The 14,692-nt window shown below is 41.8% G+C and overlaps 1 protein-coding gene across 1 annotated transcript in view; it reads left to right on the top strand.

Moving 5' to 3' along the window:
• TTC26 (tetratricopeptide repeat domain 26) overlaps positions 1 to 14,692 on the top strand; it is a 45,130-nt gene that overhangs the window by 20,575 nt on the left and 9,863 nt on the right. Inside the window, exons 10-15 of the mRNA XM_041002013.1 lie at positions 4,756 to 4,830; positions 6,547 to 6,649; positions 8,160 to 8,215; positions 9,698 to 9,751; positions 10,641 to 10,704; positions 12,893 to 12,981. Coding sequence (XP_040857947.1) covers positions 4,756 to 4,830; positions 6,547 to 6,649; positions 8,160 to 8,215; positions 9,698 to 9,751; positions 10,641 to 10,704; positions 12,893 to 12,981 — 441 coding nt within the window. The remainder of the gene's footprint in view (positions 1 to 4,755; positions 4,831 to 6,546; positions 6,650 to 8,159; positions 8,216 to 9,697; positions 9,752 to 10,640; positions 10,705 to 12,892; positions 12,982 to 14,692) is intronic.

Raw genomic sequence — 14,692 nt, 5'->3', positions numbered from 1 at the left:
CTTTGGAACAGTGCAGCACCAGCTGTAGCGCTCACTTGGGGAGTGAATCATCAGGCGGAATATCTTTCTCTCTGTCTCTCCTCCTCTCTGTATGTCTGACTTTCCAATAAAAATAAAAATAAATCTTACAAGAAATGCTTCAACTCCTTTCTCTAAATTCTGTTTGTGACTCTGGTTGGATATCACCGAGATTCACCCAGCAAGCTGCATCAGGGACCTGCCTGTTCTCCCTCGTTCCATGGCATCCCCCACCAGTTCCTGTCAGTCACACTTCCTTCATAGCTCTTTGATCTCTTCCCTCTTCTCCTTTGCCACTGCTTTGTGCCAGGAGCGCCTCACTTCTTCATGTGGCCCTCTAAGTTGTTTTCCTACCTCAGTCGGGTTTGTCCTGTCCAGTTCAGCTCTTCCGTTTGTCCCCTTCGTGTGTGAGCGTCACAGCTCTGCAGCACATCATTCAGACCTCCCGAAGGACTTCCTTCTTCCTCTGCTTTGCACAATTCAACTTCTCTAAGAGGTAAAAATGATTGACGTGTTACAGATGGTCGTGGATTGGCTAGCCGGGAGGCACTGACTGTACCGAACACTTTGCTATTTCATCTCCCTGATGAGCTATGGATCCATGCTGCTCTGCTCTCACTTTGTAGAAAACACAAAGTGCTCAGGCCGTACATTATCATCTCTTTTTTTTTTTCTTACCTGACATGTTTTAAATAGCAGGTTATTTAACATTTTACACATAAGTTTGCATGTACACAAAGAAACACATATTGTGGTCTCCAAAAAGTTTGCAAAATGTACTTTTTTTTTTTGAAGATTTGTTTTACTTGAAAGTCAGAATTACTCCCCCAGCTGTAGACAACTGCCCAGGTTACATTGTATCTAGGTAGGTGTTACACTGCTGGGAGAAAAGCAGCTAATAGTTGGCGGGCATCCTGGGCCTGGTTAATGCCAAATTTGTGTTAACTATAGCCGTGTGCCAGCATAGTTGTCTATTCTGTTTTTGTTTTTGTTTTTTAAAGACATGTGTGTGGTTGCGGGGTGGGGTCAACAGCATGATAACCTAGTGGCTGAATCCTCGCCTTTCATGCCCGGAATCCCATATGAGCGCCAGTTCATTTCCAGCTGCTTCACTTCCCTTCCTTCCAGCTCCCTGCTTGTGGCTTGGGAAAGCAGCAGGAGATGGCCCAGGGCCTTGGAATCTCGCACCTGTGTGGGAGACCCAAAAGAAGCTCCTGACTCTTGACTCTGGATTGGCTCAGCCCCAGCCATTGCAGCTACTTGGGGAGTGAACCAGTGGGCGATCTTTGTCTCTGTATCTCCTTATCTCTGTATATTTGCCTTTCCAATATTTTTTAAGTCAGAATTACTGAGAGGGAGAGCTAGAAAGAGATATTTCATCCACTAGGTGGAGCAGCTGAGACACAAACAGCTGCCCGAATGGGATGCCTGCACTAGCAGGCAGAGAATTGCCTTGTTGAGCCATTGCCCTGGCCTACAGCCAATGTCCATGTTCTGTTCAATTTATTTAATAGCTACCTTTTTCTTTTGCACATGCTTTCCATACTCAGATATAGGTAGCATGATTCACCAATATTTTGGAAACCTAACCAAGTCAGGACATCAGACTACACTTACCACCTTAGCGGTTCTGCTTTTTCCCTTGAAGTTCTGTCAGTACAGTTTACATACTGATTTTACAATGTATTCCAGAAGCTGTGTCAAAGGTATCTGTAAAACTTTTTTTGGTAACCATAGGATATGACTAACATTAAATTATGATGGTTTTATTACCCTATTTCAAAATCAGGAATTCTTCTAGAATTTGTGCAATGGGGTCCTTATTATATATTTCAATATCTCACAGACATCAGTGCTATGCTGCTCTTCTACAGCAAGGATGAAAAAAATTGGTAGTGATTGACTTAATTCTTAAAGTACGTTGACTAACTTACCCAATGCTATATAACGAAATACGTAGCAAATTCTGTTTTTAAGCCCTTATCAAAGACTCACAGAAATAACCACTCCACCTTACTGCAAATGTAGGCGTACTTTCCTTTTTGCCGTTATGCACATTTACAGATCCATGTGTATACACAGATACATGTATGCACTCTGGCGTTCAGGTTATCTCTGGCCAGCAGATACTGGGTGTAATTTTATTGGATATGCAAATCAGATGCTTATAATCTAAAAGCTGCTATAGACACACTTAGTAATTGGATATGTGGAAGCTTGAGTTTGGTCCAGAAGGCTTCGCGTTAATAGTTCCCAGTCGGCTGTGGGGAAAAGAAAAACCTGAAGGCGTTGTCGGCTCGTTTGCAGAACACTTGGCCCCGGTTATTGATTACGCGGATCGTATTTTACATTTACAGAAGTCCTTGCCCTTTAAGAGCTTCACTTTGTATAGCTTCCTGTTTTCTCCTTCTGTGACTGCCATTTCTTAAAACTGTAAAAGCTTTGTTCTGTGATCTGAGTTTGAGAAATTGACTTTGTGTAGTCATTGTGGGTCGGATTTTGTTTTCTTTTGCTCCTCCTGGTTTTTCTTTATGGACTGTTATTTCTTTGCATATGACATTATTGTTGACTGGGTGTTAGACACATTTTTGAAAAATTATTTTAGGAATCATTTAGGGCCCACAGTGAACACACATTTCTCCCCTAAGTGACGTACGATTGGTCTTTCAGACAGCTAGAAACCGCCTTTAGCCACATCAAGGCTTGACATTTCCCTGAGCTGCTCATAGGGTTCAAACTGGGCTGTAATGCTGCACAAGGTTCCGATTCTTGCCAGTGTCTCCCGTGCAGTTCCGGTTGATGCAAGCAGGGTCTCCTGTGAGGTTTCCACTGTGAGCTTGTCCTGGGCCTTGTATTTTTGCCTTTGCTCTCTGGCAAGACTGTCCGCTAAACATTTTACTTTTACAGAATCAGTAAGGCCTCTAAGGGCAACACTGGCCTTGATGGGTTTTTACTTCTTTGGGTTCCACTTTTCTCCTTCGCTTTTTGAACAAGTGTTTTGGGGCTGGGTTGCAAGTGGAGCAGCTAAGATAGAAACAAGTGCCACGTGACATAACGGGTCACAGGCAGCAGCCCTACCTGCCTATGCTACAGTGTGTGCCCCAATAACATTTAAGAGTATATAAGCGGCCTGGCGTGGTAGCCTAGTGACTAAATACTCACTTTGCAACTGCTGGAATTCCATATGGGTTCCAAGGACTTGGGTCATCCCCTGCTGCTTTTCCAGGGCATCAATAGAGAACTGGATTGGAAGGAGAGTAGCCAGGACTAGAAGCAGTGCTTCTATGGGATGCTGGCACTACAAGGCCAGGAACGTTAGTCTGTACACCACTGTGGTAGCTCCAAATGTAATAATTTTACACAGAAAAACTTAACTACTAAGATTATGAAAAACAACAAGTGAGAACTTGACGTGGTGCCACCATTTCCTTTGCCTTCATTCGTTGTGCCTTTTGCAGAACTTCCCACAGTGCCATGTTGGGACAGAGCATGTGCAGGTTCACAGCCTCCATGGTCCATAGAAGCCTCTGTGAGGTAGGCGCAAGGAATAACTGCCGGTCAATGGAAAACAAGTGGCAGTTAGTAATTATGGTGACCTTTTTGTTTTTTAAAAAGGTGGATTTTTATTTAGGGAGTAAAATTAGAGAGAGCGGGAGAGACACATCTTCCATCCTCTGTTTCACTCCACAAATAACCTCCACGGCCAAAGTTGGGCCAGTCCGTAGTCAGATACCTAGAACTTCCTCTGGGCTTGCCACGTGGATGCAGGGACCCAGGGACTCCCCTCACCCCCTCCCACACACACCTACTGCCTTCCCAGACTAGTAGGAAGTACTCCCAGACTGGAAGGAAATCCTCACTGGGATGCGATGGAGCCACTGGGGCTCTAACCAGTGCCAGTGGGGGATGCTGGCACTGTATTTAAAGGTTTAGCTAGCTACAATATGGCACTGGCCCTGATGACTTGGTATTTTCAGTCTGAATTTGCTACATATTTCTTTACTGTAAGCAATAAGAATAATCTATTTAACAGATAGGAAAAGTGTTCTTAGTAGCGCAGTCTCTTGAGCTCAATATGGCATGTTACATATTTTGTAGATACCTTACAAAATGGGGGGAAACTCAGCTACTCATTGATGAAAGGAGATAAAGGGTAAGAAGACAGTTGCTGCAAAGTGTGAACTGCCAGGTTGGTACTGAAAAAAAGCTGAGGAAGAGGGAAACGGATGTAGGATGCTAGCAAACAAGATCATAGAAATGGCTGACCATTTGTTCTAAAGTCACACGAGAGAGCCAGAGAATACAGAAGACATGCAATAGATGTGATAGATGGAGAAAGAAGGAAGGTGGCATTTGAATTGTGTTATGTAATTAAGGGGCGGGTTGATAGGGAGAAGGAACTAGGAGATGTCAGGATCGCATGGAACAGTCAGGCTGAAGGATACTTCTATTAAGAACTTGGCTCCTTCAGCAGTTTTAGCACTGGAAGCAAACTCACACTAGGAGTCTTCAGACTGGGGTGCTACAGTTTTTAAACATGCTGCTTCATCTAAGGTTTAAATTACTTACTTTTCATAAGCCTTTTTGTTCTCACTTATAAATTGTGCATAATTATGTTGCCTTAGAGTCGTGAAGATCAAATGAAATAGCATGTTAAATTCTCCGTAAACTCTAAAGCATCGTGTAAATATGTGAGACATTTGTGAGTTTTACATGCCTTTCCCTTTTACATTTCAGGCAGAACTTAGAAGCTTGATGGACAATGCTTCTTCATCCTTTGAATTTGCCAAAGAACTCATCAGGCACAATCTGGTAACAGTTTCCTGTATTGATTGACTTCAGTCCTACTCTGTTTTAGTACACCATGCAATTGGAAAGAGAAATATTATTTCACTCCAAAGGGACATCTTCTTGCAGTGGAGGAAAGCAAATCCATTTAGATCCAAGTGCTCTGTTTTTTTTTTTTTTTTTGACAAAGATAAAGGAACATATCCTGGGGAATTAGCAGACATAGGAAAGATTCTCCGTCCTTTGAAAGCTGCCTGATGTAGAGGTTGCATTCTCTGCAGGGATGTGGCACCAGAGTAAGGATGATATGTGGGGAGGGATGTGAGTAGATTTGATCTTACTGGAACTTCATGTTTGCGCTGGGAAATGCCGCCAAGTGAAATTGGATAAGAGTTGTTAGCTCGGGGACCAGATTATTAATGGTCATTGCTTCTTAAAAAGTCCAGGCCCGGATTGTTTGATTTTATTGACCGTGATGCAGACCTGCTGCTTTCAACACAGACGCTCAGCAATGTCTGCTGAGTTACCCAGTTTTGCTGCGACTCGGGTTCTTCATCTGACAGCGGTGATGATAACCACACGTGTCCCTCCCGATTTCCCCCTGTTAGCATGAATTCTCCTCTATCCTAGTTTAAAACTACAGCTCTTTCAGACATTTCCCCTTTCTTTATTGCCAGTGTCTAAAAACCGATGCCTTTTTTCTTGGCTCTCTGGTATACTTTGTTTTTTTCCCATTCTTTCCCTTACTCATAGCTCCATCAGAGGGTTTGATTCAGATAGTTTGCTAATAAGTGATTCTGTCTCTTATCATTTCTGTTCGGAAATATTTTATAAATTGAAGCCAGCTTACACTTTGTTAGTAATTATCCATTAAAGATAGTAGCCTGGAATTTAAGCCTAGACAGCCATCCAGATTTGAGAATAGGTTTTGATATTACAAAAGTCTTGAGAATTAAATGTAGGAGATTATCAATTGCTGAAGTTCGAATAAATAGGGAAGAATGAGCTAGAAATAGAAATTCCTAAAGAACGACTAGTGGGAGGGCATTTGGTGCAGTGGTTAAGAGACCACTTGGAACCCTACATCCTTTATTGGGGTATCTGCATTTGAATCCAGGCTCCACTTGCAGTTTTGGCCTCCTGCTGATATGTGCCCTGGGAGGCAGAGGATGTCAGCCTGGCACCTGAGTCCCTCCCACACTCCTGAAGACCCAGGTTGAGTCCCTGGCTCCTGACTTTAGACGTAACACTGCTCTGGCTATTGGAGGCATTCGAGGGATGGCCTAGACATCTCTGCTTTTCAAAAATAAATAAATATATACAAAATTGTACCGCATAATTCAAAATAAAAATATATTTAATAAATAAAATAAATAACACCTGTACTCAGTGGGCTAGAATATAGAGATTCAGCAAATGAGACAAGAAAGGGTGGACAAAGCACACCTATTCAGGCATGGGTAGGGGCATCGAGAGTAATAGTAGAGGCAGCTTTTAGAGCAGAAAGTAAAATACTTAAAAATCAAGCAGAGGGGAGGGAAAAGAAGAGAAGGTACAACACATAGGGATTCATTAGGCAATGGTAAATCCTGCCAGCGGTAGAAGTTCATGGGATGCAGCTCCCAGGCCTATCTCAGTTGGATATCATGAGCTCAGCTAGAGGTGGCAGCTCCTTGAACATTTCCAGTAGGGAGCGTGGACATGCTCGTTGCCATAGCAACACAATTTCTCCATCTCTAGGTGGTTTTCCGAGGAGGCGAAGGAGCTTTGCAAGTCTTACCTCCCCTGGTTGATGTGATTCCTGAAGCAAGGCTAAATTTAGTGATTTATTACCTTCGTCAAGGTAAGACAAATGTGTCTTGGTCTTACTTGTGATGAGATATTTTAGAATATTTCATCTCTAACTGAACTACTTTCTAAAATTCCTAAAATCCATACTGCTTTGAAAAAAATTGCGACAGATTCATAGGGTAAAAAAAAAAATTGATTGGTGCTTATTTGTGCCTTTTCTCTTCATCCTCCTCTTTCTGATACAGGTTTCTACCCTCTCTTCACCCATTTTGTTTTCTTGATTACTCTTACTCCCTTTTGCTCTCGTTCTATTTTTATTTTTCCCTTCCTTTCCGTTTCTGTAATTTCCTGCATATAGAACATGCATACATTTCCTTTCATATTTTTATCATTAGATGGTTTATTATATGCCTTTCTTTTTCTTTGTATTCTAAGCATTTATGAGAAGTGCTATGATTCAAAGAAGAGATGATAGTTATTACCCCAGGTAAGGCTAGCCACATTCCCGAAGCAGTCTTCTGTTAGCAGCGAAGAGTCCGTAGCAGTGTCTGCCGTGTGCCGGTTGTGCCATTTTGTCAAGGACCTCAGACGAACACTATGGGCGTTTTCAGACACACAGTGCAAATCAGCCAGGTCGCATTACCCTCATCAAGAATAAGAATATGAACTTTCAGTCTGCTCTATATGCTACAGAAGCAAATAGAAATAGACTGTTGAACAAGGATTAAAGAAATATATTTTATAAATTCATTGTATCATGAAAAAATTCAATCAAAAGCAAAAAGTAAGTGGTACAAGGAATGCCCCATATACTCATCGCAGGTTTAACAATTTTCAAGATAAAGTCAATCATTTTTAATATACTGTCCCCCATTTTTCTTTCTAAACTACTTTAAATAAATGTCAGTATTTGTTATTTCATTCTTACATATGTAAAATATATCTCTGGCCCAGTGCTGTGGTATAATGAGTTAATCTGCCTGTTGTGCCAGCATTTCATATGGGCACCAACTTGTGCCCATCCAGCTCCCTGAGAATGGTCTGGGAAAGCAGCAAAGGATGGCTCAGATCCATGGGCCCATGGACCCACGTGAGAGACCTGGAAGAAGCTCTTGGCTCCTGGCTTTGGATGAGCTAAGTTCTGGCTGTTGTGGCCATTTGGGAAGTGAACCAACAGATGGATACTCTCTCTGTAACTGCTTTTAAAGTAAAAAAATAATAATAAATAAGATACATTTTAAATATATATAATACACACACACACATATGTACACACACATCTCTTTAAAACATGGTCATTTTCCTTTTCTTATTGGCATTTAACACCTGGTTACCTTCTTGCTTATTTTTTTTAGAGACTTTATGGCTTTATGTTATTAAGAATATTCATCTATACAATAACTACTCAACACTGAACTTGATGGGGAGCTGGAAAACAAATAAAACACCATATTTCCCATAAATGTTTGAATACCAAAGGATCTTCTTTTGGCGGGGGGACTGCTACCAAGAAGTTTTCTGGAATGTAAACTAGTATAACTACTTTTTTTATTATATTTCAGATGATGTACAAGAAGCTTACAATTTAATTAAGGATTTAGAACCTACTACTCCTCAGGTAATGGAGCATTGTGTTGCCACTGAAGAAAAATTGTCTTTTCATTTAAACATTTTATTGACAGCTGTTTTGTTGACATAATTATACATATATATGGGGTATATGATGACATTTCTCTCTGTTTCCATTGTGTGCCAAGGAGCATTTAAAAAAATTTTTTTGAGGATTTAGTTTAGTGACTTTTTAAAACTGTGTTTCAATTTTATTTTTGGTAATATTTACATAATTGAGAAGGACAGACGCCTATGTGGACCACCAATTAGGGTCGGAAGGGTCAAGTAATGGGGAAAGCAGATGAGATAATTGCTTCCATTTTTTTTTTTCTTCTTGTATCTGGAGGAAAGGAAGAAAGAAGGGGTGAGAGCCACTCAATGTCATCCCAGGGTTCCCAATGTGGAGCATGTTCCGAGGGCACAGCTGAAGTGATTTTGATAGTTCTGAAATGTTGATTCCATTGCTCCAGGATTGAGGAAATCCTTCCAAGGTCCATTGGCTAGTATAGTCCACCTTAAAGTCTCTACTCGTCCAGATGCTTGCTGTCAAAGCTTGCAAGACAGAGTTGTCCAATTTGCTCTGCCATCCATGGTGCTAGACGTCTTCTGCAGGCCTCAAATGAGCTGACATGTCCTCCGTGTGCATCTGAGCATGCTGTCCACCTCACCAGCTTTAGCAACCAAGGAGTTTGCCCATTTTCCCTGTGGTTGGAGTTTTGATACCAGTGGTCCAGTTTGCCGGGGGGGCGGGGGTGGTCCCTAAAGATATCTCACCAGAGGTGACCCCAGACCTGACTCCTGTGTGTGGCAACCAGTGCTGGGTTCAGCTCAGTCTATCATGCACATTAGCCAATATGCACACTGGTGATTATAGTAGTTTGGTCTGTTCTGTCTCCAGCTCGATTTAGCCCCCTTGGTTCCCTGGCCATACCCATTCCCAGCCATAGACCTTGCATCTGCCAGTGGTTGCTCTGACCCAGACTGACATAGCCCATCCCGCAGCTTGACCTTTGTCTTTGGATCCTGCAGCCTGGCCTGACCCAGCATACCCTCAGTCCTAACTTTCGCTGACAGGTACTGCAGCCTAGTTCTCCTCAACCTGTCCCCAATCCCTGGCTTTCCTGCAAAACAGGAGGTGCAGTAGCCTAATGCAGCATTACCTATATCCCATCCTGACTGCTGCATATGCCAGTGTGCTAATATTTGGCCTGGTCCTGCCCAGTCCACCCCTCAAGCCAGCCCACAAACCTGCGTTGAAGTAGAGGAGCCTTGCCCTGCCTGACCAATACGCAGCTTTGACTCACATGCTCACCAGCAAGAACTATGGGCCACAGGGGAGTTCCCTAAGTTCCCCTACCAGGCCCACTCCCAGACCCAGATTCTGGGTAACTTGAGAATATTCTAAAACTATTGAGTAGATGAAAGGAATGACTTGAAAGACATGATTCTGCATTTTTTTTCTTAAATTAGTTAATGTTTGTGTCTCTAGGAATATATCCTTAAAGGAGTGGTCAATGCAGCCCTTGGCCAGGAAATGGGTTCAGTAAGTATAAAATCCTTGGTTTAAGTATGAAATCTATAGTTTACAAAGTTATAGTTGCATGGAAAAGACCAAAATGAGTATATCCATGCAGCCAGTAATAAGCTTACTAGTAGGCTCTTCTCAAGTTTCTTTAATTTCTCCGTATATGCCCAATATAGACTTCAATGAAAAAATCATTCTGTTATTCAGAGGAATTTTTAAAAATCCTTTAATAGTAAAAAAAAAAAAAGGATCCTGTTTTTAAACAGTATAAACCAAATAAAAATCACTGCTCACATTCATTGTTACTTGCAGTGACTTTTTTAAAATCCTGAATATCTCTGAATTATCACTCTGATGTCCGTAATGTGAGGTAAATTGTCTCACTAGGAAAGCTTTCTATAAGCAGCAAAACATTGTCTAAAATTAAGCCTTTATCCACCTTTAGTTAGCATGTTGGGCTTTCTGGAGAGCAAAGCAAGATATAAATAAATGTAAATAAATCTTTCTATTCCTAGCTCACTCTACAGTGCCTTAAATAATAGTATTTATTGAATAAGTAAGCTTGATTACTATTCCTTGTTATGTTTAAAGCTCTTCTTCAAGGTCTAATATTTGGTTAAAAAGTAATAAATATTTGTTGAATGAATTGATGAGTAAATGAATGCATTCGTTTAATAAAGAGGCAAGTTAGAGTTTGGAGTTTTTTCTTTTTATGTTTTTGTATGGACCCTGCAAAATTTAGCTTCAGGTTATTCTAGTTGCTTATGCTAATGAGAATCAGTACTGTTTGGGACAGGATTTAAATCAGGATGTATGTGAAGTCCTGAAAAATGCAGAATCATACAGTGTAATACAAATCCGGCACTTTGACCACCGTCCTCGGTGTCTGCTCTGCTTTGCTTTCCAGAGGGATCATTTGAAAATCGCCCAGCAGTTCTTCCAGTTGGTAGGAGGATCAGCCAGTGAATGTGGTATGTCTGAAACCTGGACTTACTGACTTGGAGTTGGAGTTGGGCATATGTAAATGAATGAACTTTGATTATTTATTTAGGCTTGTGTCAGTTAGACTTTGCATCAGAAGTGGGTCAGAATCAGAGAAAACTGAAATTAGCATTCCTCAACAACTCAGACAGTGGGTAAAATAATGTTTTTTTTAAGAGAGTAAATTTACTTTTTAATTAATGAGAGTTTTAAATCTTTAAAACAGTTGTAGACATGAAAAATTAGGTTTGATTGATTTTTCAGAAGCTCTTTATATGATTACCTTTTGTCACATTGCAATACTTTTCCAGTAAGTCATTAGCCTTTATATTTTGCCTATGCTATATTTTACCATATAAAATAAAATGCTGGGGGCCCGGTGCCATGGCCTAAGCAGCTAAAGACCTCGCCTGGAATGCACTGGGAGCCTATATGGGTGCTGGTTCTAGTCCCAGCAGCCCCACTTCCCATCCAGCTCCCTGCTTGTGGCCTGGGAAAGCAGTTGAGGACGGCCCAAAGCCTTGGGACCCTGTACCCACATGGGAGACCTGGAGGAGGTTCCTGGCTCCTGGCTTCGGATCGGCGCAGCACCAGCCATTGTGGTCACTTGGGGAGTAAATTATCAGACAGAAGATTTTCCTGTCTGTTTGTCTTCCTCTCCATATATCTGACTTTGCAATAAAAATAAAAAATAAATCTAAAAATAAATAAATAAATAAATAAAAGTGAACTTAGGAGCTGGCATTTGGTTTAGTGCTCAAGATACCAGTGGATGCCCATATTCTGTCATGTCAGATGCTCCATTCCTGATTCCATTTTCCTGCTAATTCGGACCTTGGGAGTCAGCGATGATGACCCAACAGTTGGATTCAGGATTCCCATATAGGAGACATGCTCTGGGCTCCTGGCTGCAGGCTCTAGCCCTACCTGGCCACTGCAAGCATTTGGGGAATGACCTCTCAGATCAGTTCTCTCTCTCCCGTGTATCCTTCTACTTGTCTGAAAAAAAAAACTCATAAAATTTTTAAATATTAAAATAATACTTTATAGTTGTTTATTTATATTATTTGAAAGGTACAGTTAGAAAGATGTTCCAGGTACTCTTTCACTCCTCAGTTGGCTGCAACAGCCGGAATTGAGCCAATCTGAACCCAGGATCAAGAGCCTGTCTCTCACATGGATGCAGAGGCCTAAGGACCCAGAGCATCCTCCACTGCTTTCCCAGGCCGTCAGCAGGGAGCTGGATTGAAAGCAGAGCAGTGGGAAAATGAATTGGTGTCCATATAGGATGTCCATATGTGATTTCATTAATCTGTTAGTCTTAGGAAGTACTTCCCTAACCACTGTAGTTAAATAATATTTGTATATACTACTTACTAGTAGCCTTATGGCTTCATTCTTCTTCTAAAAGTATTTATCAGTCAGTATTCAGTACAAGAAGGAGCTGTGCTGTGGAAAAGGTTGTTGGCCTATGTGAACTTAGGTAACCACCTGTATCGTTTGTGAACAGCTAGCTTTTATTCTGATTGACAGTGTTCATGCTGAATAGATCGTTAAATATTTCAACACTCCTGCCTGGATATTCACAGATGTTTCACAAATACTATTTATTGATTAATATTTTTCTCCATTTTGTTCTTTCACACAACAAAAACTTATTGAAGGGATACATCAGTAGAGAAAGCTAACACAACTCCCTGCCCTGTTGGAGTTTAGAAATATAATGTATTAATAGATTATATGTGTATTACATTGTGATTAGTGCTGTGGTCGGGGGTCATGCTAATCCTCTGTACCTCAAATAGGATCCAAATCAGATGCTTCAATCACAGATTGTTTCTCCATTTGACGTTGGAAGTTGGACTGGGATGAGAGAATCTAAGCCCTGGAAAAAATTGCTTTTTTGAGGGGGAGGGGTCCCCCCACCAGTGTTCCTGTAGAGCACATGTTCACTTTCTAGCATTTAACCCCAAGGAGAATGGTGGTCACTCTCCACTATTGGAACTCCACCTTCCTGAGGCTTTACCGGCCCAGAACTTCAAAAGATGTCTTGAAGTACATTCCTACTTTTAGATTTTAAAAGTAGCTCAAATTTCAGCTAAAGTGGGGTGTTTGCTAAAGTGGGGTGTTTTTCAATTTTCACACATATACATACTTTCTCTCCCCTTTCCATTTCAGATACCATTCCAGGCAGACAATGTATGGCTTCCTGTTTCTTCCTGCTTAAGCAATTTGATGACGTCTTGATTTACCTCAACTCATTTAAGGTCAGCATAGACTTGTATGACTCTCTATATAAAATGTCCAGTATAATGTGTTAGAGAGTGTAAGATATCCTTAGAAATGGACCTGTTTCTGAGATGGCATTAATGGCTGCTTCCTTAAGGTGATATTGTGGGGGGTCGGCGCTGACGTTGTGTTCCATATAGTGCTGATTCAAGTTCCAACTACTCTAGTTCCAATCCAGCTCCCTGATAATGTAACTCAGAAAGCAGTGGAAGATGGCTCAAGGGCTTGGGGCCCTGCCACCCGCTTGAGAGACCCAAGCTTGAGGTTGGCCTAGCCTCGCCATTGTGGCCATCTGGGGAATGAATCAGCAGATACTAGACCCCCTTCTCTAGCTCCTCCTCCCTGTCATGCTGCCTATCAAGTAAAAATATCTTGTTTCTTCACTGTTTAAAGAATTTTTATTGGGCCCGGCGCGGTGGCGCAAGTGGTTAAGTCCTCGCCTTGCACGCCCGGGATCCCATATGGGCGCCGGTTCTAATCCCGGCAGCCCCGCTTCCCTTCCAGCTCCCTGCCTGTGGCCTGGGAAAGCAGTTGAGGACGGCCCAAAGCTTTGGGACCCTGCACCCGCGTGGGAGACCCGGAAGAGGCTCCTGGCTTCGGATCGGCATAGTATCGGCCCGTTGCGGCTCACTTGGGGAGTGAATCATCGGATGGAAGATCTTCCTCTCTGTCTCTCCTCTCTGTATATCCGCCTTTCCAATAAAAAAAAAAAAATAATAAAAATAAATCTTTAAAAAAAAAAAAAAAAAAGAATTTTTATTAAAGCAAGAATTTTATCATCCAAATTCCATTTTCTCACTCAGTTCTGTTCCTTAAACAGAGCTAACCTTCTGAGCTATTCCACAGTAAAGAATTACAAAATTATAGGAAGGAATGCTTTCGTTTTTGTACTTCGCTGAAAATTCTTTTACCAGGGTCGATAAAATATTCATTTGTTTTTGTTTTATATTTTACTATTTTGTGAGGGGTTTTTGTTATTTTTAAATCAATTAAAAAAAAATCTAGTTTTAGCATTGTGCTGGCTAGACCTGGCATTTGCTCAGTACATAAGATTCAAAGTTTCTTTTCCTTTTTTGTTCTTTATTTTGTATTTTGCTGTTTCTCATAATTTCTAAGTTTTTCAGTGTTCAGATATTTTTCTTCAGTGGAACACGAGTTTATTTTTGTGGTGCCTAATCAGTTCTGGGCACCAGTGGCAGGGTTCAGTTTCTGGGGAGTCTCTCCAGTGTGGTGGGCCTGCAGGTCAGCTATGACTTCATCAGCTCTGGAGCAGAGAGACTTGGGGACTTCGGCGTGTGAAGCAGCTCTGAATTACTCATCTCCAACATGCCGATGGTTTTACCAGCAAGAGTGGGATGCAGGCTTGAATAGGAAGGAACAGCCATTCAGCCAACATTTGCTGTTGCTCTAGACAGGGAGCACATGCCAACATGGAAGCAGTCAAAGCTTCCTGACTTTGTACATGCACAGCAGACTGCTGCGTGGTAACCCGTGGCTGCACATTCAGATGTTGCGAGTGCCTGCAGCATGTTGGCATGTTTGTACCGCACAACAGGGCAGCTGCAGGACGTGAGCCTGTTGTGTGTGTTCATTTGTGATAGCAATACGCTGTGTGGACGCGACTCGCGGGACCCGCGAAGAAGCTGGTGTCATGGTACTAAATGGTGTTCTAGGAGTACCTGGGCACAT

This window comes from Ochotona curzoniae, unplaced genomic scaffold, assembly GCF_017591425.1.
Source record: "Ochotona curzoniae isolate NIBS_2020 unplaced genomic scaffold, NIBS_Ocur_1.0 scaffold_2476, whole genome shotgun sequence".
NCBI lineage: Eukaryota > Metazoa > Chordata > Mammalia > Lagomorpha > Ochotonidae > Ochotona > Ochotona curzoniae.
The sequence above is the reverse complement of the archived record's forward strand: the minus strand, read 5'-3'. Positions and strand labels throughout refer to the sequence as shown.